Raw genomic sequence first — 26,393 nt, 5'->3', positions numbered from 1 at the left:
TATAAGAACAATTATGAAATATTTTTGCCAACCATATCACAAATAATTATTAATGTGATAACTTTAGCTTCATGTGTTGAGCTTCTTCTGGATTGGGTGTGGGGTGGGGAACATGCTCTTTATGGTAACATCTTATTGGATTATCGGCTGACAAAGCAGATTTTTAAACCTTATCCATAATCACCCTAATTAAGCCATCAAATGTCAGGACTTGCTGTGTGAATTTGATTAATTCTAGCCATCTCTGTGGCGCAATGGACATTGCCCACATAAACGGAGTGACTCTGCCTTGGAAAGAATTTCCTTATGCGTATGGCCTCTCCCCCTCTACCTGTCTGCACTGAAAAAATAGTAAGGAAGATTTGCAGTGCTGCCCTCACAAGGCTGTGAAACTTCCTTTCAGTTAGAAGCACAATCAAATCCAAACCCTTTTATATACCTACAACACTATTACTTTGATATCTTTTTGTGGCACTTAATTTATAACTTATAATGTGTACTGTAGATTGCTCACGTGTCTCTACCTCAGATTGTAAGCAATGCATTTATTCATCTTTTGATCCTAATAGACACACTGTCCCCAATGTTCTAGCACAAATATTTCACATGGTTATGCAAAAGAGGGCCCCTGAAAACCGACATCCAGTCCTCCCTCCCTCACCCCCACCCATGCCACCACCACTCAACTGACTGAAGAAAAGCAAAAACAAGGGGATTTGTTTTCTTAAGAGATGATTGGATACTGTTTATTTATTTATCTCCCCCTCCCTTTTTTTTTGTATTAGTTTCAGGTGGGGTATTTGTTTTCTTACCAAAAGCATGCTTTATGTAGTTCACTAAGGTATGTAATTATATTCAAACCTACTTTTCTTGTGTCTTTGAGGAAATACTATTGAGTGAAGATTGTTGTGATGGTTAAATTTTATGCATCAACTTAGCTAAGCCACGGTGCCCAGGTGTTTAGTCAAACACTACCCTAGATGTTGCTGTGATGAGTATTTTGTAGATGTGATTAATATTTACAACCAGTGAACTTTAACTAAAGGAGATTACACTCAATGATGTGTGTGTAGGGAAGGGGGGGAGGGGGGGGAGGGCAGGAGGGAGGCTCAGTCAGTTGAAGGCTTTAAGCACAAAAACTGAGTGTCCCGGATTAGAATGAATACTACTTCCTTAAGACTGTGACAGAAATTCTTGAGATTTTGAACTCAAGACTGCAACCTTAACTTTTGCCTGAGTTTTCAGTCTGCCAGTGCCCTACAGGTTGCAAACTTGCCAGCTCCCACAATCACATGAGCCAATTCCTTAAAATAAATCTCTTTCTCCATATATGCATCCTATTGGTTCTGTTTCTCTGGAGAACCTTAACAGTTACATTTCAAAGCAGTTCCTTCTTTTATAGTATTTGTGAACCTTTTGCTAATTGAATATAACGATATTCTTAATTTTGTTACACGTAATAAGGCTAGGGGTTTGTATACTACTTACTAATAGAATTCAGTTTCTCGCTTGTTACAGAGAACAAGAGAGTATTGTCAAAGAAACTCAACAACAGTACCTCTCCTGCCAAGCAGGGAAATTTTACACCAGAGGTTTTTAATATGAAGCTCGACTTGAGCCCAGAGTGTGTGGCCCATCTAAGTATTATAGCCTATACATTCTCCTAACCTAGTTCACATGAATTAACAAATCTCAACCAATTACCAACAAAGAATCGGAGAAGTTGGATCAACACATTTTCTGAAAAAGACGGGATATGTTTGAGGTGTAGTTGGGGCAGGGAGGAGGGTTTCACCAGTTAATGTAACTCAAAATAGGAAGTTGGTGTGTCCAGTTTCCATTGCCTCATTCATCAAGAGAGTTTGTGTTGTGGCTTTTGGAAGTCACTTTCATTGCATGATGTAATGGAGAAAATAATGAAGATTACCAATTTTCTTTATGTTTATGTTTTTTTAACCACCACCAGTTGATGTATATTTAAGAAGTTGAAGCAAAGAAAGTAGATTTAATTTATTTTAATTTAGCCAAATGGTTAAGTCCTGGAAAAGTTGAAGAAATACATTGAAGTGATTTTAGAATTAAAGAGCCCTAGATCCCACTTGCTAGACCTCCAATGGCCTCCAAAGGCTTCATGAACACTTTTCCCTGATGTCACAAAAGAGAACTCTCTCTGTTCACTATACAAGTGACAGTTTAGTATTCAGATTCCAACTTGACATGTGGATTGAGAAGATGGTACCGGAGACTGTTTTGTTTTCAATACTGAACTTCTCTGAGCTCAAAGGAATAACAGATTTTAAAGAATTACACAGCTTGTTAGTGGAAAATAAGTCCTGATTTGGAAAGGTAGTCAATAGTTTTTGGTGACAGTGTGAGTTGCTTTTTCTGTGATTCTGGGATATAACCATAAGATGTATGTGATTTTAAAGCCCCTGCCCTATTAAGGAGGCTTGTTTTTTAAAAAAAACCACTTGTGCTAAAAGCAAACTACATCTATTAACACAGCATCTTAGTGAACATTTAGAGTTCACTGTGAAAGAAACCAACTGTGAAAGGAAAAATACATATTAATATGTAATTGTTTGTATCAGCTCTTCTCTCTCTTCTTCTAGCCTTTTATAGAGGAGGGTCCTGCGTTGTTGCTAGGCCAACTCTTCGGGGGCTTTGTGATTCTGACTCAGGCGAAAAGAGAACTGAGGGGAAAGATCTGAAGCACACAGCCAGGGCTAGAGAAGAATTTGGCCAAGTTTTGAAAGACAGAGGCATACAAGCAGTTACCTTGTGTGAGAACAATGGATGAGAGAGAAAAGAGAAGTGTTTAAGATGTGTTGTTTGTTATCTGCTTCACAGTATTCAGACTATGGTTCTGCACTAAGTCTGGACCACATGGGTCACAGGTTTATAAACCTTACAGCAATCTCGAGCTATAGAAATTTCTGAACAATTTTTGAGTACCGTTTGTGGCTACCTAGGTATTTTATGAAATTGCAAATATAAAAGCCTTCATCAGTAAAATAACCTCAATCAGATTGTTATGAGTTTAGAAACACCATCATATCTCCTAGAATAGTGTAGGGTATAAATATCAGTAACCTCTTTAAACTGGCCAGTCCAGTAGCCCTAGGTAGGAAAGAATAATTAAAAAAAATAAAGTTTATTGTATGAATCTTGGGATTGCATATTTATTACTGCTAAAAAATTGTTTTGAATTGCTAATAGCCTATAATCACTAACATCAGTAATAAAAATTTAAAATATTCATAAAACTGGGTTGAAAACATGCTCCCAGGCTTAGTGGGCCGTGAGGAATCTGGTCAATCTATAACTTGAACAACCAGTTCTTGAATAGTTTTCAACATGTTTTAGTCAGAAACAGTGAAAAATGGCTCTCTTTTAATAATTTCTAAAAAGTAGAAATATCTTGTATTTTGGGGGCTTGATGCATTCAAGTTCTTTCACAAAACGAATACCATGGTGTGGATTCAACATAAAAGGTTGAAAAGATGTTCCTCCTTTTCTCCAGAAGGTTAATGTACATTTTCCACATTTGTATTTGCTCAAAGATTAAGCTTTGTATCTGGAAAGTCCTTGAATAGAAGCATCTCAGAAATAGAAAGCTTGGGTTATCCAAGTTTCATTCATTCAGTCAACATCCCAGGAGCCTCTCCTTTATTCAGGAAACTATGCTCAGTGCCAGGCCGGGCGGGATACGTGGGTCAACAAGAGGTAGTCTCTGCTCTGAGGGAAGAGCCCAACTAGGAGTTCTAAATAACCTAAAATATAACACGGTGGCTGCACAGTTGACATGACTGCAATTACTATAGCTAGAAGGACAAGGATCAGTCCATTAAATGCAAAATCTTCCTTCTGTCTGGTCCGTGTTGCCCCCGCAAGCCCTGGGTCTAGAGAACTGGAGCTCTACAGAGCCGGACCTAGAGCTCGCACTCCAGGAGGGAGGATGTCAAGGGCGCAGAGCGGTAAGGAGAGTCCAAAGAGGGAAACAGAGGCCCAGTGAGCCCTGGGATCGAGGTCTGCGCGACCCTCGAAGGTGCTGCAGCAGGTAGGGCGGGCGGCGAGGATCGACTCCTCCCCCAGAGCGGGCCTTTCCTGGAAACCGCAGCCTGCACAGAGGTGTAGCCCTCGCCGTCGGACTGGAGGGTCTGTCTGCGCCGGGCGCTCAGCAGCCCGGGTCTGGGGGCCGGGCTCTCGGCGAGGCCCCGCCCCCAGGCTCCTCCCTCCAGATGCGCAAGCCGGTCCCGCACGGCGCCAACCCTTTCCCGGGTCATCGCCCCTCCCCTCTTCCGGGCCGCGAGCCCCCCGCGCTCCGCCTCAGGTCCGCGCTCGCTCACTCGCTCGCGCGCTCTCGCCCGCTCTCGCCCGCCTGCCCGCCCTCTCAGCGCGCGCTCGGCGGCCCGACGACGCGGGAGTCGCACGCGCGGGACAAGGCGAGCTGCGCTCCCTGCCGCCGGGCGCCGGCTCACTGAGGCGGCACCCTCGGTTCAACGCCCCGAGAGGGTCGGGGCTGCGGAATCTACGGCCACCGAGCGGCGGCGGCGGCGGCGGTGAGGAGAAGTGGCTGGGGCAGGCGGGCATGTTGGCGCGGAGGGCAGCAGGGGGAGGGTGGTCCGTGCGCCCCCGCGGCCACGTCGAAGGCTCGCTGGCGGGCGGCGCGCGGAGGAGCTGGGAGGAGTGCCGGGTGGGACCGGGCTGCGTCGGCGCCGGCTCTGCGCGAAGGAACGGCGGGGGGTCGCGGGGGCGGACCGCTGGGGTCGCCGCGGGACCCTCGGCGGGATCGGGACTGAGGAGACGCCGCCTCGAGGCTCCTGCCACGTTTCCACCGCGCGCTCCCTTCCGCTCCGGGGTGGGCGACAGCCCCGCGTCTCCCGGCACCCTGCCACCCCTCTTGCGCGTCCTTGTGTTTTCTGGAGCCCGGCGTGCTGAGAGGAGCGCCTGAGGGGAGCCCGGCCCTCGACATGGGACCCTGCCTGGGGGCCGCAGCCCCGCGCGCAGAGCGGGCGCCCCCTGTGCGGGTCTTGGGGAGGAAGAGAATGGGGCTCCGCGCCCTTCCCCTTGGATTCGGGGGAGACCGCGGCTGCACAAGTTGGACGCGCTTGCAGGCCGCTCGTGGAGTCGCGGGGGGCGGTGTTGGCGCCCACTCCCCTGCACGCCCGGAGCCGGACGCGAGCGCTCGGCAGCAGGTTTGGTGGCTGAGAAAGTCCGGCTTCCGGCCCCGTGGGAACCCCGTGTCTGCTCGGCGTCCGGAGCCCGCTCTGTGACGCTGCTGAGACTGGTCCAGGGCTTGTCACCCCCACGGCCGGGTCCCCGCTTCCCCAGCCTTTGGAAACGTCTATAGCAGGAGAGAGATTTTGTTTCTAGAAACGGCTGCGATTCGTTTTTCGTTACAAGGGAGGGAGAAGTACAAAGTTAGAAACGGGAAGGCAGGGCTGGGCTGCCCTCGGGCTTCTGTGCACGCCCCCGTGAGCAGGGGAGCCTGCGGAACAAAGTACAACTTGAGGAGCAGCCGCCGCGGTGACGACGTCCCAGGATGACGTCACCGTGCGATATTTAAAATGGGAGCTTTTCGCCCTGAGTGTGGGTGGGGGAATTGGCGGCCACTTAACTCAAGGCGCCGAAGGTCCTGTGGGCCCTGCTTGCTTCTCCTGGTTTCTCTCCTCTTGACTTTCTAATTCTCCCTCTTTTGCCTTTTGGTACTCCGAGAATACAGACTGGTGGAAGTGGGTTCATTTGTCAGCGTTTCCAGGCATCATTTTGTTCAAAATGGGGGGGGGGGGGGGGTAATTCCATATGACTCATCTTGTGTTACAACCAAGAGCAACCACTAAGTGGTTCTTTCCTTCCTTCCTTCTTTTAGTTTTGATATGGAACAAAGCAAAAATAAAGGAGGTGGGGAATAAAACCCCAAGCTCGTATATGTGGAACATAGTTGGCAAATGTAATGAATGAGAATGATCTAGCTAAGGATTTCAGTACATTTCTTTAGTGTGGTTCCTTGTTTTCTTTGGTGGAGTGGAGGCTAATGTAGTTCCATCAGCAACTTTTATCCCAAACCATATATTAAATTGCGATGGGTTTTCTTTTCCATCATAACGTGATGGAGAATAAATATAGCTTTATAAAGTGGAAATGGCTCACTTTTTTTTTTTTTCCCTGGAGGAGGCTGCACAGCAGTTGTGGAGGGCTGGGGTTGTGGTGCCTGCACACTCTGATGTGCAGCCCAGTACCTGGTAGCTGGCCATAGAAAGTGGACTTGGCATTCTAGGATTCCAGGAGGAAGGTTTGGGTGTCTTCCCATCCAGGATCAGGGTGGCTATGCTGCCAGCACACCTCTCAGATAACTATATAGAATTTATTTCACAGTGAGATCCCTTGTTTGAATTTGCACAAGGAGTAGGGGAATCATATTATGAAGAGAGACTTTAAGAACAGATTTGAGAAAAGAAAAAGGAAGTTAACAGAATCAGCTTTATTTTTTGAATGTGTGAGAACACAAACTATCAGGTTAGTCGGGTTTTATATTCAACATAACAGAGGCTGTAAGTCTTTAATAATTGGCTTAGAAAAAGGTGATGTTGCTTAGGAAATGCAGCACCTGAATAACTCCAAGTTACTTACAGCAGCCAAATGAATGAGCTCATCGCATAAAGACAGAATATACATCGAAACAATCCCAGGACAAGTTTTTTTGGCCTTTATGGATTAATCAATGATAAATCAGATCTGCCATTTAAAGATCTGCCTTGAGGCACTTGCAAAATGCAGCTAAATTTCTAATTTTTTTTAGTTTGATTTTCTGTAGATGGTCCTGAATTTCCATTTTCGTAAGAGAGAAGGGAGAGCCACTATTTTTTGTTATATCTTTTAGGTAAATACAGAGGATGCCAAAAAAATGTATACACATTTTAAGAAAAGAAAAAAAGTATTAAAATTATAATATATACCAATAACAAAAGATGAATACAATTCATGTGTATGTCTTTGGCACCCCTGCTATATCTGTTCCTGAAAGAATGCTTATAAACACTTCATACTGGTTTTTTTTTCTATATTTCTTTATGTATATATATATATATATATATATATATATATATATATATATGTATATAGCAGCTTTATTGAAATATTCACATACCATATAATTCACACATTTACAATGTATAGTTTGTTGGTTTTAGTATATTAATAGAGTTGTGCGACCATTACCACCGTCAATTTTAGGATATTCTCATCACCTCGAAAAGAAACCCTATGCTTATTGACATCACTCCTTTTACCCCTCCATTATTACTGCCTCTAAGCCACTACTCTACTTTCTGTCTATATATATATATGTATTTGCCTGTTGTGGACATTTCATATACAATTAAACCTTGGATTGCAAGTAACGTGGTTTGCGAGTGTTCCGCAAGATGAGCAAACATTTCTAATACATTTTAACGTGGTAAAATATAGTCAAGGTTCAGCCATGCTGTAGTGTGTATATCAGTACTTCATCACTTTTTGTTGCTGAATAATATTCCATTCTATATGTTTATCCATTTATCAGTTGATGGACATTTGGGTTGTTTCCACTTTTTGGCTATTATAAAAAAATGCTGCTATGGACGTTTGTGTACAAGTTTTTGTGTAGACATGTATTTTTTTTTTCTCTGGGGTTTGTAGCTAGTAGCAGCCTTGCTTGGTCATATGTTAACTCTATATCTAACCTTTTTAGGAACTGCCAAACTTTCTATAATGGCTCTGCAATACTGGATTTTAAAGTGAACTTTTTGTGTTTTAAAGCTCAAATTATTTCACAGAATTTTAAACTTAAGTTATTGCAGCATTTAGTATTGACACATTTAGTAAAAACTATATAGTGGTATTATTACAGTGCTTCTCTGAGTGATATCTCTGATTTTATTTTAGCCAACATGAACAATTTGGTGTGCTCTCTTTACTGAACTTCTTCACAAAGCTAAGTGATAAGATTCTTAAATAATATTCTGTAATAAGGTCTTTATAGCATAAATTAGTGATTGTTCTCTACTTCAGATATGAGCCAATGAAACAAGATAAAATTGGAAGGAGAATGGGGAGCCGAAAGAAGGGATATTTTGCAGAGCTTTATTTTCCAATTTTGTGGGGTTTTTTTTTTGTGTGTGTGTGTTTTTTTTTTGGTTTTTTTTTGAGAAAAACTATTTTATCTTTGCAGGGAAAGATGAAGAACGAAATTGCTGCTGTTGTCTTCTTTTTCACAAGGCTAGTTCGAAAACATGATAAGTTGAAAAAAGAGGCTGTTGAAAGGTTTGCTGAAAAATTGACTCTAATACTTCAAGAAAAATATAAAAATCACTGGTATCCTGAAAAACCATCAAAAGGACAGGCCTACAGGTAAAGGATTAGATTAGAATAAGTGAAGAGGCTGATCAACTCTTGAAATGAACGCAAGGCCAAAGGACTGAAGGGTGTCCAGTCCATGCCTTTCATAGTTTATCTGCAAAATACATAAGTTTGGGGTGTTTCAGTATTTTTTCCTTACTTATTTTGAAATATATGTATTTGCTGTTAGAGTCCCACTGCCTGGACTTGAGAGGCGGATACTGGACGCTCATGGGAGTTAGTCTTGTGGTTATAGTTTGGCTCCTGGTTGAGTGAATTCTTACATGTAGCACAGGTACTTGGGGGGTTTTCTCAATTTTAGAGGACCTCTTAAGCTATCACCCATAAATGGGCACAGTAGTTGAGGAAAATGAGTCTAGAGGTAAATTACATGTTACATGTTTTTTTCAAAAAATAAAAATTTCATGGCAAATGGAAACTTAAGATTATTGGACACCTAATAAGTTCTAGACACAGGATTAATTTCATTTATACTACGTATAATTCTTTATGGGAGAAGCCAGTGTGACTATTTTATACGTGAAGGTAACTTCCTATGATCCACAACTGGTAAATAGTGGCTGTGAGATTTGAACTCAGGTCTAACTGACCCTAAATTCTTAAGGATTTCCTGTACACCACAGTGTGAGCACTGCCTTGGCTCTGACAGGGAAGGTAATTCTCACTTGCAGCTGTCTTTTGTTTTCTGGTTTATAAGTTACATTTATAGGATAAAGAAAGAAGAGCAGGCTCCTGCAGAACATGTTCTGGCATGCTCACTCCCTAGTATTTATGTGAACACTTGGGAACCTGAGTTGAGAATGTTCTGCTAAACTGGTCTGTCAAACCTTGTCCCATTTGTGGATGTGGTCACAAAAAATAAAAGTGAAACAGCAGTGGCTATCATGACTACAGAAATTCTTTATGCATATTGCTGTCCCCAAAGTTTCTTCTACAAATCACAACTTCTGTGCTGTGATGTAAAAAGGACTTCTTTCAGTCACTGAGCTGTTGCAAATGCAAGATTATTTAAAGAATCTGCAAGGGAGGTGAAAATGAGATTTATTTCTCATTTTCTAAAACCCAGGTGAGCTTGTGTTCTATTGAAAAGAAAAGAATCAAAGTAATTGATTTATTTTCCTCTTCATTTTTATCCAAAGAGGTTTCCTGGTAAGTTGGAAAATGTGGAGAATTAAAGTAGAAATATGGATGTTCTATATAAAGCAGACTCAAGTTATTTATCTTGTCACCTGATTCTCTTTAATTTTTTTTCTGCCCATCTCCATGTCTGATAGAGTGAGCTTTTGTGAGTTAGAGCTGTTGAGGCTTTTTACACTGATGTAATTGACATTGGACAAAGGCTTTTGGAAGTGCCAAGCCACCGTACTATTACTGAAAAAGGAGACACTGTCAAGTAAATGCTTAAAGGTCAGACAGTGTACAGTTTCATTTCCATTAATTCTAAAAACTTCAGGGAAAAAAGTTAGCCAAACAGGATTAAATTGGCATGTGATCAGAAGTATCATTAAGTCATTTTGAAGCCATCTTTGAAGTAGAAAACGATTAGACTTAATAGTAGGTCACTACTATTATAAAAATGAATAAAATATAGGATTAACCAGAATTAGCATACTCTTCAATCCATAAAGTAGGTTGGAAGTGTTTTTTTCTTTTAACATGTTTATAAATTAAAATTGTTTCTCCACGCTATATACAAATAAGATGCTTTTGGAGGGCAGTTTGGCATTGTTACCAAGATGTGTAAAAATATTCATAGTCTTTGAACAGTAAATCTAAAAATCTATTCTAGAATCATAATCAGAAATGCAGACAAATATATATATGAATATGGATGCTTCTTATACTTTATAATTGCAAGAAATTGGGAAGAACTGAACTGTTCAACATTAAATAATTGATAGGCTATTTTTATGCAACTTTTTTTTTTTTAAAGATTTTATTGGGGAATTGGGGGAGGGGAATCGGGGAAGGGGGACAGACAAGTTGCTGTCCTTTTGTTCTTCAGTCTAGTTGTGGAGGACGTTGCTTCACTGGCCCATGTTGGTATTATCATGGCGCTCTTCCCGGCTGAGGCAGTCGCTTGCCGGCTATTGGATGGCCGCTCACGGTGGCTCACAGCAGCTCACGCTGGCTGCCAGCCACTCACGGTAGCTCATGGCTGCCCACTGCAGCAGGGGCTACAGCCAGTGCTGTTGCCGGTGACTCATGGCAGCCTAGCTCCAGGTCAAGCTGTTGTTCACCATCTTAACTGTAGAGGGCGCAGCGTCACTGGCTCTCATCTGGGATCCGAACCGGGGCCCTGCTGCTCAGAGCTGGCGTCCCAAGCCAACCTTAACCAACACACCATTCAGCCAGCCCTTTATGCAACTCTTAAAATCCTGTTTTTGAAGAGTGGTTAATGGATAAGTAGTCAGCATATAAAGTGAAAAAACAGCGTAAAAATAGGTAAGTTATGTAAATTCTGTTAAAGCAAATTTTGAGTCTCTATTTAAGCATCTATATTTACAGATATATATTTAAGCTTAGAGCCTACATCCCTCTCATTGTAGATAACAAAAACACATACTATCTAAGATCTGTCTCCTTACCCTTGACTGCTTTTCATCCTAGAGCACCTGGGACTTTTGAATCAACCTACACAACATTAGAATGTGTTAATAGGGCAATCTTACAGAAAGGAACAAACAGCATCTTACATACTATAAAATACTTTTTTTTACTCTGAATTTGCTAAATTATTGATGATGTTAAGACAGAAGAAGGTATTTAATAAAATGAACTTTGGAGCCTCTTGGTCTGGATTTGGACCCTAGATTCACCACTTTCTAGCTGAGTGATGTTGGGCAAGTTACTCAGATCCTCTTTGCCTCTTTCTTAAAATGGGGGAAATAGTATCTAATTCACAGGATAATTGTAAAAATTAAAAAAGGTAATACATGCAGAGCATTTTAGAAAATTGTCCATTGCATGGTAAACCTTCAAAAAGAGGAGTTTTATTTATTTTTATTTTTATTGTTTGTTTCAGGTGTACAGACAATGCAGTAGTTACCCTTTTCACCCTTCGCACAGAAACAACCCCCTCCCCCATCTACTGCCCTCCCACCCCTGATATCATACATATCTATCACAACTCAGCTCTTGAACAGTTGACACAGGTTAGGGATGCTGACCCCTGCACAGTCGAAAATATGTATATAACTTTTTGACTCCCCCAAAACTAAAGTTGCACCCTCAGTATCTGAGGGGGATTGGTTCCAGGACCCCTTGGATAACAAAATCAGTGGATGCTCAAGTCCCCTATATAAAAGGGCATAAATGATTGAATATGGTCCCCTCTGCATCCATGGACTCCCAACCGAAGATCAAAAGCAATAAGGTATTTATTGAAAAATCTGCATATAAGTGGAGTCACGGAAATCAAACTCATTTTCAAAGGTCAACTGTATTATTATTTAGATGCATGTATTAGTTGTTACCTAATAACTTTTTCACTGTTTTAAAAGAAACAAACTTAAGTATGTGATATGAATGGTTTTGTGTCCTTGACTGATTCTATATTTATAGAACAATTATAAGTTAAGGCAAAGGACATCCTTCTTAACACTTATTTTATTATCTGGGATATATAAACAAGGTAATGACAGATCAAAACTTTTCACAAGAATTAATATTATTTGAAACATTGGTTGAAGTCTTTTGTTAGTTAGCGATTTTGTTATATATGAACTCGGTCTATTCAAACTTGACATTCAGAGCTCTAAATTCATGCAACTTTCATACTCCTTGCTAATTTAATGTACATGTGACCTTAGTAGTTTCTAGGTAAAATGAGATAGAGCCAGTTCTAGTGATTTCCCTCGGCTCACACAGAAGCCCTCTTTTTATCAGACTGGGTAGTTTGTTGATGCTGCCTCTTTGCCTTTAGTTGACATTTACTATCTATTTAGGGTAGATACATTCCTGAGTTCTCCACTGGGGTATTTTTTTTTTATTCACATTGGCAAATACTTATAGATACATTGAGATTTAAGATTATAATTCAATTAAAGCTGTTAATATTACTCCACTTTGTTATAGATGCATTCGTGTCAATAAGTTTCAGAGAGTTGATCCTGACGTCTTGAAAGCCTGTGAGAACAGCTGCATCTTGTACAGTGACCTGGGCTTGCCAAAGGAACTCACTCTATGGGTGGACCCATGTGAGGTGTGCTGTCGGTGAGTTTCTGAATTTGGTGGCTGAACTGATTACCATGCTGGAATTGACTTTATGAAATTTTCTCAGGTACTGCCTGCCTGTGTATCTTTATGGCCAGAAGTTGGCTTGCTTGCCTTTCTCAGATGTGGATTTTGTAAAGTGCTCTTCTGGAGGTGATTGTGAAGGACTGGTTACATTCCTATTTTACAGCCAAAGAAATTCAAAAAACTAATTGGGCAGGGTTTTTCTAGAGCTTTGCTAGGAAGCTTATTGTAGACCAAGAAGTAGAATTGAAACACCTACACTCCTGTAGGTCAGTTACTGTTTTCTTTCATTGGTGGTACACTTGTCTTTCCCCTCTTCAAATTAGAAAAGAAGCTACTCCCAAATAATACTGAATAATAACTTTTGGTGGGTCTCTGTTTCTATTCTTGCCTCCCATTTGGGTTTTTAAGTAACTGATTGATATATTCATGGTTTTGTTTTCATAATAGAAATTATTTCTTGTCTTCTAATGAGCAGAATTGTAAAAGGTGAGTGTTAGGTCTGAAATTTAATTGTACTCCATTCTAAAAACATTCATTGTGGATCAGGCATTCTTAATTGTGGCATTTTAAAAAATGAAAGTGTCATTCAGTTTTTAGGTAGTTCAAAGTGTGATAAATCAGAAGAAAGAATAAGCAGATTACAATGGAGTGTGATTTGTGCTATAATAGAAATATGTACAAAATGCAGTGGTCAGTGGCATAGTGGAGAAAATTACTGTCTCTGCTGAGAGTCAGGAAAAACTCTTATTGAGTAGGTAATACTTGAGCTGGTTGGGGAAGTAGGAGTTACAGTTGATTAGATGAGAAGGAGGAAAGGACATTTCCAGGCAGGAGGAACAGGATGGGTAGGTGCTTGGAATCCCTTGTGAGTGAGTGATTTCCTACAGTTGTTCCTTTAAGGTATTTCTCTTTGGTTTTGAGGTACAATTCACCTGTTGATTATAGTAGAAATGCTTTTCGATGCAACCCTAGTATGTTCCAATGTTGTGTATTAATAATAGCCTTTGACCTGATCTCCAACAAGGAAAGTGGAGCTGAAGACATGTCATGCCAAAAATACATGGTTATTCTTCCACTGAATTTTTTGGAGCTCTGGAGCTGTTTGTTATAAGCTGTTGGTATAAGATTTTTGCTTTGGGAAACCAGGTATAGGTAGTAGATTCTCCAACATTCCCTTCTCCGTTAGAAAATGGAAGAACAAGATATCTCTCAAGTTTTAGTCCAAGGTCAAATAATTTTAGATTCTGGGACTAATTAAGGACTCATCTGAAGCCAGGGTCAGACTTTGTAGATTTTGGCTACTGAACCCCCGCAGGAGACCTTAATATGCAAGAAATAACTATCATGGCCAGCCGAGTGGCTCAGTTGGTTAAGAGCTCGCTCAAGAGTGTGAGCTCTGAGCAACAGCGGTTTGATTCCTGGCCTGAGCTGAGCTGTCAACAGGTGGCAGGATGCCTCAGCTAAAAAAAAAAAGAAATAACCATCACAAAATTACTATATTGAATTGCTTACATTTTTTTATAGCCCCCACCACGTGGATCCTGATTGACTCTTACATAACATACAGTTCTTTAAGTCATGTAGTTTTTCAACCCATAAAATATTATAAGCAGCATTTGAAAGGGGGTTGTTCACAGTAGTAAAAAACTCCAAAAAAAAAAAATGTTACGTAGTCTGCAATAGAGATGGGAACAAAAAAAGCTGAAGAGAACAAATGTATTACTATACAAATAATAAATATTTAATACAGCGATCTTAAATCATTAGGGTAAAGTTTCTATGTCCAAGGATGTTTAAGAAGTTGGGTAATTATATAAATAATTTGGATATATATTTTTGAAATGTTTATATCTTGGCACCTGAAGATAAAAGCTTTAGTTATGTGGACATTGTACTTAAGTGGGTACTTCATTACTTGATGATGCCAGATAATGAAAAATTATTGTGCTTTCATCTTGTTAGTATAAGAAAATCTTTGGGGCAGCCAGTTGGCTCAGGTGGTTTGAGCGCAGGCTCATAACACCAAGGTTACCGGTTCGATTACCACATGGGCCAGTGAGCTGTGCCCTCCACAACTAGATTGAAAACAACGACTTGACTTGGAGCTGATGGGTCTTGGAAAAACACACTGTTCCCCAACAAAGTTAAAAAAAAGAAAGAAAAAAAGAAAATCTTTGCATTCAGTAGGCTTCTAAATTTATATATGATTAAAATTTTACCGAAAATTGGTACTTACGCAATTTTCACAGATAATAGACAATCACCTTCAAAATATGGGATGCTCATTCAGTGATAACAGAACCCCACAACAGAAAGGCATGTTAGCAATTGAGTAGAAGTGGTGCTACAAGGTAATAAACGAGATGGAGAGAGTGATTAGTGCTTTTGGACCAAAACTGAAAAGAAATACTCTGAAAATTAAAACAAAGCTAACTTAGCAGCTACACAACTGAATGAATATCTGAGATTCATTAAATATAATAACTCATAGATATACTAGAGACTACGGTTATGAAAAAAAATTGAAATGCACTCAAAGAGAACATTCTTCATAGTCTGAGTTACCCCATCAGGATAAAATATTGGAAGGGTGCAGAGTGTTACATAGTTAAAAAGGTTATTTCTTAGTGAAATGTTTGAGAGGATACAGAATAGATAACATCTTTCCGATAAGAAGTTGGCAGCCTTATTATCTACTCAACATATTTCTATACTTTTTTTTAGTTTCTATAATCCTTTTCCTGATAAAAAGCATTAGATACTATTGATTTTTTTCAAATTAACTAAATTGGCCTTAATGTTTTAGAAGTGTGTCTTTGAAAAATGGAAAGTTTAAATGTTCATTACTAAATCTAAGGCATTTACTGCACATTCTAATGTTACAGTAATATAGTAAGCAGCTTCACTTACCATGAAGAGAGCACTCATACCAAAATACTACAAAGGAAAAGATGCAGAACCTAATTGAACTTGCATGTCAAAGAAATCTGAGTTTAATACAGCTGATCCTTCAGTCATTAGATGTCTGCCCTTGATTTAAGTTTCTCCTTCTACAAAGGCAGGGATTTTTCTCAAATTTCCTGCCTTTCTGTTTTGCTTGAATTTTGACTCCATTAATGGGCAAAACTGAAGGTAGGCCTAAGCCTATTGTTAATATTAGTATTAACATATGAATTACCCTTTGATTGTATCAACATTTGCTAAGTCTTTAAATGCTGGCGAGAACTTAGGGGTAAATTTCCATTGCTAAAACCCTATGCTAAGTAAACTTGAAATTAGAAGACATGAATTCTGTATTGTGAGGAACTCCCCTAACTGTTAAGGCATCTTATCCTACGAAGAATCACCAGTGAAGACCAACGGCCAGCTCCAGCTTCTTCACCCAGCAGATGGGAAACAGAGGCCTGGAGAGATTAAGTAACTTGCCTATGGCCACAGAGCTAGTCAGTGGCACAACCGCAGCCGAGTCCAGTGCTCCTTCTGCCATCCTGTAGCAACTCCTCCTATGAGGTAAACTGAAAACGAATACAAGAGGGAGGAGTTCTGCACCATATTTCGGTAGCATTTATGGCCCCATTCAGCCTGGGACAATGGAAGACAGCAAAGCTATATAAAGAAATAGAACTCACCTATGAGACTACTTGTTTTCTGTATAAACTTTCAAAGGCTTTATTGCAGTTAGGCTTTTTATTTTATTGTGGATACCCTGATTCAGAAATAATTTGAGGACAAGAGTTATTTGAAATGAAATTAATTGACATCATAGTCAGTATAGTTAACCATAGTTTTCTATTGAAGTTTTTATGTTCTTAAAGCTTAGCATCACTTTGTCTAACTTTAATTACTATTGTGTAAGAACTGCTTAACAATTCATTTTCTTTGTTTACTAGAAATTGTTTCATAGTTTTTCTATTGTGCAACCTATTTAAATAGATTTGTGGGTTTCTCTTTTGTCCTCTGAATGAAAACTCCTAGTTTTACTCTTCATTATATTTTCCCTCATTGCAGAATTTATTTTCCTTTTTTTAGTAACCAACAGCCAAAGTTACATATTCTGACCGTTAATTTTCTTATATCAAGGCTTTAAAAACATTTTGCAAGGTTAAAAAAAAAGGCTTGTTCATTTTACTTTTTAAAAAAAACTAAAATGAGAGGTGAGCAGTTATCCTAGGAACCTCTATGAGGTAATGGTACAATTCAAGAAAAACCCCTTTATTTTCCTCAACAATAGCTGTTTTTCTTTAACCTCAACAGTTGCTTTGGTTCTCATTTTTGTCAGTGTGGATATAGGAAGCACGGGCCCCTTTTTATTTAACCATGATAAAAGTAAATCTAGTTGATTTGTGACTTGAATTATTAGGATCTACATTACAGTGGTCAGTTAAAAATACATTAAAAAATTAGCCAATTCTAATGGTACATACAAAAATGTAATCAAAACAATGAATTTCTCTTTGCTGTTTTTTTATTTTTATTTTTTTAATTGGGGAATTGTGGGAGGGGAACAGTGTTGGGGAATTGTGGGAGGGGAACAGCCAGGTTGTTGTCCTTCAATCTTAGTTGTGGAGGGTGCACCTAGCTCGGCTCCAAGTCCATTCATGTTGCTCAGCTCAAGGTGCTGTGTTCATTTAGTTGTGGGTGGGCGTAGCCACCATGCCATGCGGGAGTTGAACCCTGCAGTCTTGTTGTTAAGAGCGCACATTCTATCCCCTGAGCCACCCAGGCGGCAGCTCAGCTCAAGGTGCCGAGTTCAGTCTTCAGTTGCAGGTGGGCATAGCCCACCATTCAAACCAGCAGCCTTGTTGTTAGGAGCACGTGGTCTCACCAGCTGAGCCATCCTACCACCTTTTGGCAGCTCAGTGGCAGCTCATCTCGTCTGGGCATTGAACCGCTGTTGCTCAGAGCTCACACTCTTGGGCAAGCTCTTAACCAACTGAGCCACTCGGCCGGCCCCTCTTTGCTGTTTTAAACAATTATTATTATTATTATTATTATTTTAAGATTTTATTGGGGAATCGGGGAAGGGGAACAGACAAGCTGCTGTCGTTTTTTTCTTCAGTCTAGTTGTGGAGGACGTCGCTTCACCGGCCCATGTTGGTATTATTGCACTCTTCCCTGGTGAAACAGTTGCTCGCTGGCTATTGGACAGCCGCTCACAGAAGCTCACCCTCGTTGCTGGGCAGCCCCACTGCAGCCTACGCCGTCGCTGGGGATTCATGGCAGCCCAGCTCTAGGTCTAGCTGTTGTTCACCATCTTAGCTGGTGGTGAGGGCGCAGCGTCACTGGCCCTCATATGTGGGCTCCGAACCGGGGCCCTGCTGCTAGAGCTGGCGTCCCAAGCCAACTCCTAATCAATGCACCACTCTGCCAGCCCTAAACAATTATTTTTATTAGGAGGCAGTAGAAAAGAAAATAGTCACTTTTACTGGTGGTGCCAAAAAAATGTATACAAGTGGACACTTTGGTCAACGTTGCTCAAGCAGTAATTCGCCATAATCAGAAGTGTCTGGACACTTTGAGCACCTCTTATAATTGCAGAAGTCAAATGTGACTTGTATTCATCTTTTGTTATTGGTATATATTGAGTATTACAATTTTAACACTGCTTTCCTTTCCAAAATGTGTATACATTTTTTTAGCACCCTTTGTATTTGTACTTAAATAGAACAGAAGTAGAAAATTGTGGCTTGTGTGTTGGCATGGAGCTGGGTTAGGATGCTATATATGTACGATCAGGTTCTTGGAGAGTTCCTTCTTTGTCTTGAACCAGTGGCATGTCCAGGCCTCTATTTAATTGTTTATATGGATATTTCTTGCTTTGTTGATATGACCTCAGGGTTTGTAATTTATTTTTATTTTTTTATTCTTAGGTATGGAGAGAAAAACAATGCATTCATTGTTGCCAGCTTTGAAAATGAGGATGAAAACAAGGATGAGATCTCCAAGAAAGTTACCAGGGCCCTTGATAAGGTTACCTCTGATTATCATTCAGGATCCTCTTCTTCAGATGAAGAAACAAGTAAGGAAGTAGAAGTGAAACCCAATTCCGTGACTGCAACCCCGAGCCCCATGTACCAGGTAACCATAAATTGCTTTATATTGAAGGTCTGTGAGCAGGGCTTGCCAGGTCATTCCAGGTAGTTTTACTCAAATTGCCCAAGGTTTCTCTGATTTAAGATTCTGAGTCACAGTTCTTACCTTTCCACATGATACTGCTCCTCTGAGATGTAAATAGGCATCCTGAGTCACTTTATCAAAGGTCTGCTTTACTAGTCAATAAGTAGGATCAATATGTTTCAAAAAGTGTGGTAAAGATTAAAAAAACCATGAAGATAACACATTCCTGATGTTTTGAAAATCCTTATTATATTCAAAAATAGCCACTCATTTTTCGTAGCCTTTAACATTTGCAGTTTGTACCTTTCGGTTTAACTTTCTTGTTCTTCTTTTTTCATGAATAAATAGATAGCTTGCTAAATTATATTTCAGTTAATTTTTCACTCAAGCCAAAATAATATCTCCTTTGTAACAGTTGAAGAGTTACATAGCTACCATGCATGCACTTATATGTTCACTTATTTACTATTTATACCCCATATACCAAAGAACGTTTCATATACTTAAAAAACATTCTTAACAGTACTCAACAAAAAGGATATTTTAAAGTAAAAAAAAAATTTAAAGAGGGCCAGCTGAGTGGCTCAGTTGGTTAAGAGTTGGCCTAAGAGCGCGAGCTCTGAGCAGCAGGGCCGCCGCCGGTGCGATTCCCACATGGGCCAGTGACGCTGTGCCCGAGCTGAGCTGCCAGCAAGTGACAGGATGGCTCAGCTGGTGTAACAAGATTGCCTGTTTGATGGTGGGCTATATGCCCACCTACAACTAAGATTGAACACAGTATCTTGAGCTTAGAGGCCACGAGCTGCCTATGGGAAGCCAGATGGTACCCTCCACAACGAAGATTGAAGAACAACAACTTGGCTGATCCCCTCCCCCAATTTCCCAATAAAATCTTAAAAAAAAAAAAATTTTAAAGAAATCTTTTGAGTTGAGCCTCATTCTGTACATGTACATTTTTCTAATTTTGAGCTCATTTTACCTTTGAACTGCAGAGGTCCACTACATGCGGATTTTTTTCAATACATACCTGTACTATTTTTCAGTCCAAGGTTGGGAGTCGAAGATGTGGAGGGCCGACTCTGCATTGATCTATACAGGACTTGAACATCCTTGGATTTTGGTATCCGAGGGGAACCTGAAACCAATCCACTGTAGATACCAGGGCACAACTGGTGTAGTTAAGCTTTTGGGGAGTCAAAAGTTATACATCAATTTTTCAGGGGTCAGTGCCCCTAACCCTTGTGTTGTTCAAGGGTCAACTGTATATTTTTAAAATTATACCTATTTTTATTTATTTGGCCTTAATTAGACATAATGAAACATACCAGGTTTATGGTCGAGTTGGATTTGGGCTAAAATGAGAATGTAGACCTTAATCAGAATATTGGGGAGTTTTTGAGTAGGAGAAGCCAAGTCTTTAAATTCAGCATACATTTATTGAACATTTTTTCAGGATAATTTAATTTTTTATTTCTAACTTTTTTTTTTTTCAGTTAATTAGCCTTGCTAGGCTTGAGAGGAAGATTAGTTCTGAAGATTTCATATTTTTAGGGATATATGTATATGTGTATTATAAGGTAGCATATGCACCTGCTTTTAAAAACAACTTCAAATGGTATAAAAAAGTTAATAGTGACAAGTCTTCCCCCTCCCCCCAACCATTAGTCCTGTGCCCTTCCATGGAGGTATTCATTACCAGTTATTTTTATTTTTATATTCTTTGAGAGATTTCCTATAGATAAGCAAACATAATATTTGTATTTCAGGGATTATTTTTAAGACCTTTGCCTTAAATATGTTGGGCATTTTTTTTCTCTGCATGATGTATTATATACTACAAATTACCATTGTTTAATTGCCTGGAATTCATTTAGATGTATGGCAATTTTATCTCAGAATTTTATTTGTTGTTGTTCAACAAAGCCAGAATGTAAGTCCCAAGTTGAACTGATTGCTGAACAACTTATAAGTAAATTGACCTTTAATTTTAGATTTTACTTTTAAATGTAATTCTATTAATTTTCCCCCATGTTGAAAAACTGTTAGAATAAAATTATAACAAAGACATAGAAATGGAAGTGTCTTTCTTGTGCTTTTTAAATAAAACATTTCTCCTTGACATTATATTCACTAACCAAAAATTTCATGACAGAGAATCATGGTTATTACAAGCCATTGTGTAGGAAGCTGGTGCTAGTGTCCAACTTTAATCTTTTCTTCCATTCTGGTTTTCATTTTGAGCCTGCCATTTCCAAGAACTTTAAAAAAGGTTATCAAAGTAAGGACAAAAATTCCTAGTTTAGGGATCTTTGTTCTATGAGAAGTCTGCATACTTCTGAAAGGTACCCCCAGAGATAATTAGCAAGTAAAGACTGTCATTTCTTCCCAAATTCATCTACAGATCCAACTCAGTATCAATCAAAATCCCAAAAGGCTTTTAAACTAGAAAGTGACAATTGATTTTAAAACTTAGTCAAATTGGAGGCCTCACACTCATACAAAGCCATTATGTTTATCAAGATAGTATAGTTAATGGTTTAAAGATACACAAACATATTAATGTAACAGAATAGAGTCCATAAATAGCCGCACATATGTTCAGTTTAAAAAAAAAAAAAAAGTGCCAAAGCAATTCAATAGGGAAAGTCTTTAAGAACTGGTACTGAAACAATTGGATAATAACCTATATGAAAAAAAAAAGAACCTAACTGCTACATGACACAATGCACAAAAAAATTAATTTGTGATGGATCATAAACCTAAACATAAAAGCTAAATCCTGATGTTTCTATGTTTTTATGAAGTCAAATGTATCAGAATTTTTTCTCATGTATTTTCTGTCTCCCAGAAGAAATCTTTGCCTATTACAAATAATAAAGATGTCTCCTTACAAGATTCCATTCATTCAGTGTTTTGATCTTTCCTGGTTGAAATAACCAGAAAAAATTCTGGTTAGAGTGCTGGGTTTGAGCTTACTCTTTTTCATTTATTTAGAAAATATATGAAGTTTTTAACATACTTAGACTTGACCATAGGAATGTCACTCTGGGTTTTGGGTGATTTTGTTTTTCCTTAATGTGGAATCTGGGAAAAAAAACTAGTTTTTACATAACACATAGATAATTTTTCCTTTAAATTAACTTACTGTTTTCTCTTCTCTACAGATTTCAGAACTGATATTCCCACCTCTTCCAATGTGGCACCCTTTGCCCCGAAAAAAGCCAGGAATGTACCGAGGAAATGGCCCTCAGAATCACTACCCTCCTCCTGTTCCATTTGGGTATCCAAATCAGGGAAGGAAGAATAAACCATATCGCCCAATTCCAGTAACGTGGGTACCTCCTCCTGGAATGCATTGTGACCGGAATCACTGGATTAATCCTCACATGTTAGCACCTCACTAGCTGCTTTTCATTCTGTTGGTGTTGAGAAGGTAGAAGAAGCCTGACTACATGTTAAAAGTTAAAAGTTGAGATTCATAGTAGTAATGTTAGGTGGGTCAAACCATCAAACTTATTTTTATAGAGAAGTTATTGAGAATAATCTTTCTTAAAAATATATATGCACTTTAGATATATTGATATAGTTTGAGAAACTTTATTAAAGTTAGTCAAGTGCCTGAGTTTTTAATATTGGACTTGAGTATTTATATATTGTGCATCAACTCTGTTGCATACGAGAACACTGTAGGAGTGGACGATCTGTTCTAGCACCTTTGAACATTTACTTTATGGAGAGTATGTAAGTTATTTATACACAAGGAAATATATTTTATGTCGTTTAGAAGAATTGTGTGAAATCATGTAGTTGCAAATAAAAAGTAGTTTGAGGCATGACAATGTGTGCTTCTGTTCTGTGCATAAAAAAGAAGGGAGAGCATAAAGGGGATGTTTCACTTCACTGTTTAATTAAATATTTAGTAAAGAAAAATAGAATTTACATTTTCCTTTTAAAAAATCAACTATTTTTCAAACCATACCTTTCCCAAAGGCTACAGTATCAAAATATGTGTATAAAAAATCTAAAATTGGTTAGTTGTATCTAATTGAAAATATAAAATGAAACCATCTTTCAACCATCAGAATCACTATACATAGATTTTCCTAGCCAAGAATTTGGCCCGTACTAATTTTGATACAACATCTGACATGTGCATAATGCCATTGCATAAAGTAGAAATGTCCAGTTGCTGAAATTTCTGTGCCTTGTGCTTTTTCCCAACATATTAAAGTCTTTACTAGAGGTCTAAAATAAAGCCAAATAGTACAGTACTTCAGATTCTTCAGTAGTCCTTCATATTTATACCACTGTAATTCCATCAGTCTTGTAAGTATACTGGAACTACAAAAAGAGAAAAAGAGATAATAAGAACTTGGAATTTTTTCCAAAGGTAAATTTGAAAAAACTTAAGATCAGTACTTTTTACCGTCACCCAGATCTTTAAATTTTTAGTCATAAGTTTTTTAACTTACCAGAAAAATCATTTCCTAATAAATCACTGGATGGCTTTGGCTTTTCTAAATATTCCTGTTGTCATTTTTTTCCTGATACATCCTTTTGACTTGTATAGTATCAGAAAAGTGCACAAATTTTAAGGACACATGGCTCAAAGATTTGAAAGTATGTGGAAATTAAAGTGTTCGTAACCTCAATAGAAAACTTAGTTTTGAACCTTAGAGACTTTTCTAGTTTTAATGTTACTGTACTCTTTGATAAGCCATATATAACTTCTAACATATTTCTAAGCCAGTCTACGTTTTTCCCTGAAATATACAGTGAATGCCTATTCAAACTTCAGTTTATTTTCCTAGGGGTAACTGGCATCACAAGAGGTTTTTTTTAAGTTTGAGGTTTTATTAACTGTTACTGTTCCTTTACAGCTCCTAGAGAGTTGTGTGATAATGATGGATTTGTAAAGGTGGCAAGTTGCAAGCATTTTTATCATGGAGTTAGTACTATTCTGTTAGCTGGCTCATGTTACAAGCTTATTGGGAGAATCAAAAGTATAATAGCCATACTGTCAAGAAAGGATGTATTTTGGGCACACACTTGGTAAGCAGACTTTTCCACATTATATTACTATAAAATCTAAATCGCTTATTCGTTAGTATTGACAAATGGCAGAGTGCCTTGGGAAAAATGCTAATTTTGAATTTGGAAAATGCTAACATTTGAATGTTAGATGAACTACCTGTAGAAGATTCTGCCTTTTGACTCCATTCCCTCACCTTGTTCTAAAATTTATTTAAAGCAAAAGAAAGCTCTTAACCAATGTAGCTTTTCCAATCCATTCTTAATGAAAACCATCTTTCCTCAGCAAGTGGGTGTTAAATTCAATCTAGTAGGTGTGGGGTACAAAAGTTTCTCTAACTTTTAGTGGTAACTAGGACTCTTAAGAGTTGTAACATCTGTCTGTCTCCCTTATGAATCCACAACTGTTCTAATGAAGACAAAACATGGCTTCATAACTTCAGCTTGAAAGTCTTATCAGGCTGTTTCTAGCAGGTTTGTGACTGAATGATAATTTGTCTTAATTCGCCATTTATTTTATATTTATAGGCAGTACTGCAAAGCTCTAAATTTAGAGCTTAAACTTGGCCTTGGAAATTTAAAAAATAAAAGTACAGTAATGCCTTGGTTTGCGAGTGTAATTCGTTCTGGAAACAAACTTATTGCAAGACATCGCTCGTTTACCACGTTAAAATGTATTAGAAATGTTTGCTCATCTTGCGGAACACTCACAAAACCCACGTTACTCGCAATCCAAGGTTTTACTGTATATGAATTCTTTTGGTAAGTTATATTACATCAATAAGCCTGGCTTTTTAATGTAATATTTGTCTGAAAGTATTTAACTTTTCAGCAAACTTGTGATTTCAAATTAAGATAATAAAGCATTTTATGTAAACTTCTACTCAGCTGTCACTGTTAAAGTGATTTCTTCTTTGATGATTGGGAAGAGGAAAAAATAAAAAACTTAGAAACACCTCTATCATGTACATTTACCTTGCCAGAATAGCCATTCTGTCAATTCTCCAGATAATATTAAATGAAACATTTTTTATTACCAGTGCCAATAACTTATTTAATCCTCATAATAACTCCATGAGGTAGGTGTAGGTACCAGTATTATTTCAGTTTAGATATGAACTCAGAAGTTAAAAAGGCTAAGGATGACAGAAAGCTAAGTAATGAAGCTCTCACTTAAAACCAAGCTGGGCTTTGTAAAGCCCATTCTCTCTGGTGCCTTGCTTCAGTCAGTTACCTATAAAATCTACCAACTCTTGAAATGTGTGAGAAGGTTCAAAATTTGAAAAAAAGGGTACAGATGCAGATTAGATAAAGTGATTGAGACTACCAGACATTAAAGTATCTATTGATTAATGACTAACAAAGCCTTGACAAAGCTTCTTTTTACAAACTTCAGATATTTCTAAAAAAGAGCTGACAACTTGATAGCCTTTTTACTTGTTGACTGTAGGTCAAATTGCAATAGAAAATACAGCCTATTTGATTGAGGATTAAGGTGACAAAGCAAACTACCAATGGTTTGGTTAAGGGGAAGGATCACACAATTAATTGGTGGTATTAGTAGTAGTTTATCATAGACTTGAACTTTTTTATCACATATTTGGTGATCTATTTTTACTTACCACAAATACTATATACATCACTGATAACTAAACTGCATGTATGTTTCAAGGGCAATGTTACATTTCTGAATTAAGTGATTGCAGTGTGGTTTCAATATTTATTTGCTGATCATACCGTGTCTAGAAGAAAATATTCCAAAGTAATGTTTGTAAGAGTGGTAGTATTTCACACTTTTCCTTCAGTGTTCCTAATTATATATAACAGTATAATTTCATGAGGAAAAAATTAGTACCTTGTGGGTAAAAAATCCCTATTATTAAGAGTACTAAATACCTAAAAACTAAACTTGAACAACAGAAAGGAGTCCTATAGAAAAGTTTATAAAAATTTGCTAAAAGACAAAAACAAAGGATTGACTAGAACAGCGGTTCTCAACCTTTCACAGGGGTCGCCTAAGACCATCGGAAAACAACATATTTTCGATGGTCTTAGGAACCGAGACACCGCTCCTCTGTCTGTCTCCAGGCCCACATGCAGATACGCCCACATACTAGTACCCGGCGACCCCTGTGAAAGGGTCGTTCGACCCCCAAAAGGGTCGTGACCCACAGGTTGAGAACCGCTGGACTAGAAGAACATACCATATTTCTAAATTTACTCAATATTGTAAAAACAATACTTTCAAAATTAATAAAGATCCCAATGAAATTTTCATGGAATTTAAAAACTTGATTGAAATTCACATAGAAGAATAAGCAATCATTTTTTTAAAAACAATGGACAGGGAATGTTCTTTTGTATGATTTATCAGTATATAATCTAAAGTATAACAGGAGTGAACTAATACACTAATAAAATAGAATTACAAGTGCAGAACCAGAAACATACAGTTATTGCTGCTTAAGGGGGATATATTCTGAGGAATATATCATTAGGCAATTTTGTCTTGTGTAAACACCATAGTGTGTCCTTAAACCTGTACTACACACCTAGGCTCTATGGTATGCTACTGTCATATATGTGGTCCATCTGACCGAAAT

General features: G+C 38.6%; 2 protein-coding genes across 6 annotated transcripts in view; one reads left to right on the top strand and one right to left on the bottom strand.

The window, feature by feature from the left end:
* The first annotated feature begins 4,299 nt into the window (after positions 1-4,299).
* On the top strand, positions 4,300-22,592 carry BTG3 (BTG anti-proliferation factor 3). Of its 5 annotated transcripts, XM_019659535.1 has the most exons (6): positions 4,342-4,562; positions 7,927-7,943; positions 8,213-8,391; positions 12,478-12,615; positions 18,513-18,720; positions 21,924-22,592. In XM_019659535.1, exons 2-6 carry the CDS (start codon positions 7,932-7,934, stop codon positions 22,161-22,163), a joined length of 777 nt encoding a protein of 258 aa, XP_019515080.1. In that variant the 5' UTR covers positions 4,342-4,562; positions 7,927-7,931; the 3' UTR covers positions 22,164-22,592. The 5 variants fall into 5 exon arrangements, with proteins under 5 accessions (XP_019515081.1, XP_019515080.1, XP_019515082.1 ...); XM_019659536.1 differs by lacking the exon at positions 7,927-7,943 and having other exon boundaries at positions 4,300-4,562; XM_019659537.1 differs by lacking the exon at positions 7,927-7,943 and having other exon boundaries at positions 4,342-4,559.
* Positions 22,593-22,650: 58 nt separating this feature from the next.
* Positions 22,651-26,393, bottom strand: part of CXADR (CXADR cell adhesion molecule) — a 29,165-nt gene continuing 25,422 nt past the window's right edge. Inside the window, exon 7 of the mRNA XM_019659531.1 lies at positions 22,651-23,100. Coding sequence (XP_019515076.1) covers positions 23,059-23,100 — 42 coding nt within the window. The 3' untranslated portion in view covers positions 22,651-23,058. The remainder of the gene's footprint in view (positions 23,101-26,393) is intronic.

Source organism: Hipposideros armiger, unplaced genomic scaffold, assembly GCF_001890085.2.
Source record: "Hipposideros armiger isolate ML-2016 unplaced genomic scaffold, ASM189008v1 scaffold_300, whole genome shotgun sequence".
NCBI lineage: Eukaryota > Metazoa > Chordata > Mammalia > Chiroptera > Hipposideridae > Hipposideros > Hipposideros armiger.
The sequence above is the reverse complement of the archived record's forward strand: the minus strand, read 5'-3'. Positions and strand labels throughout refer to the sequence as shown.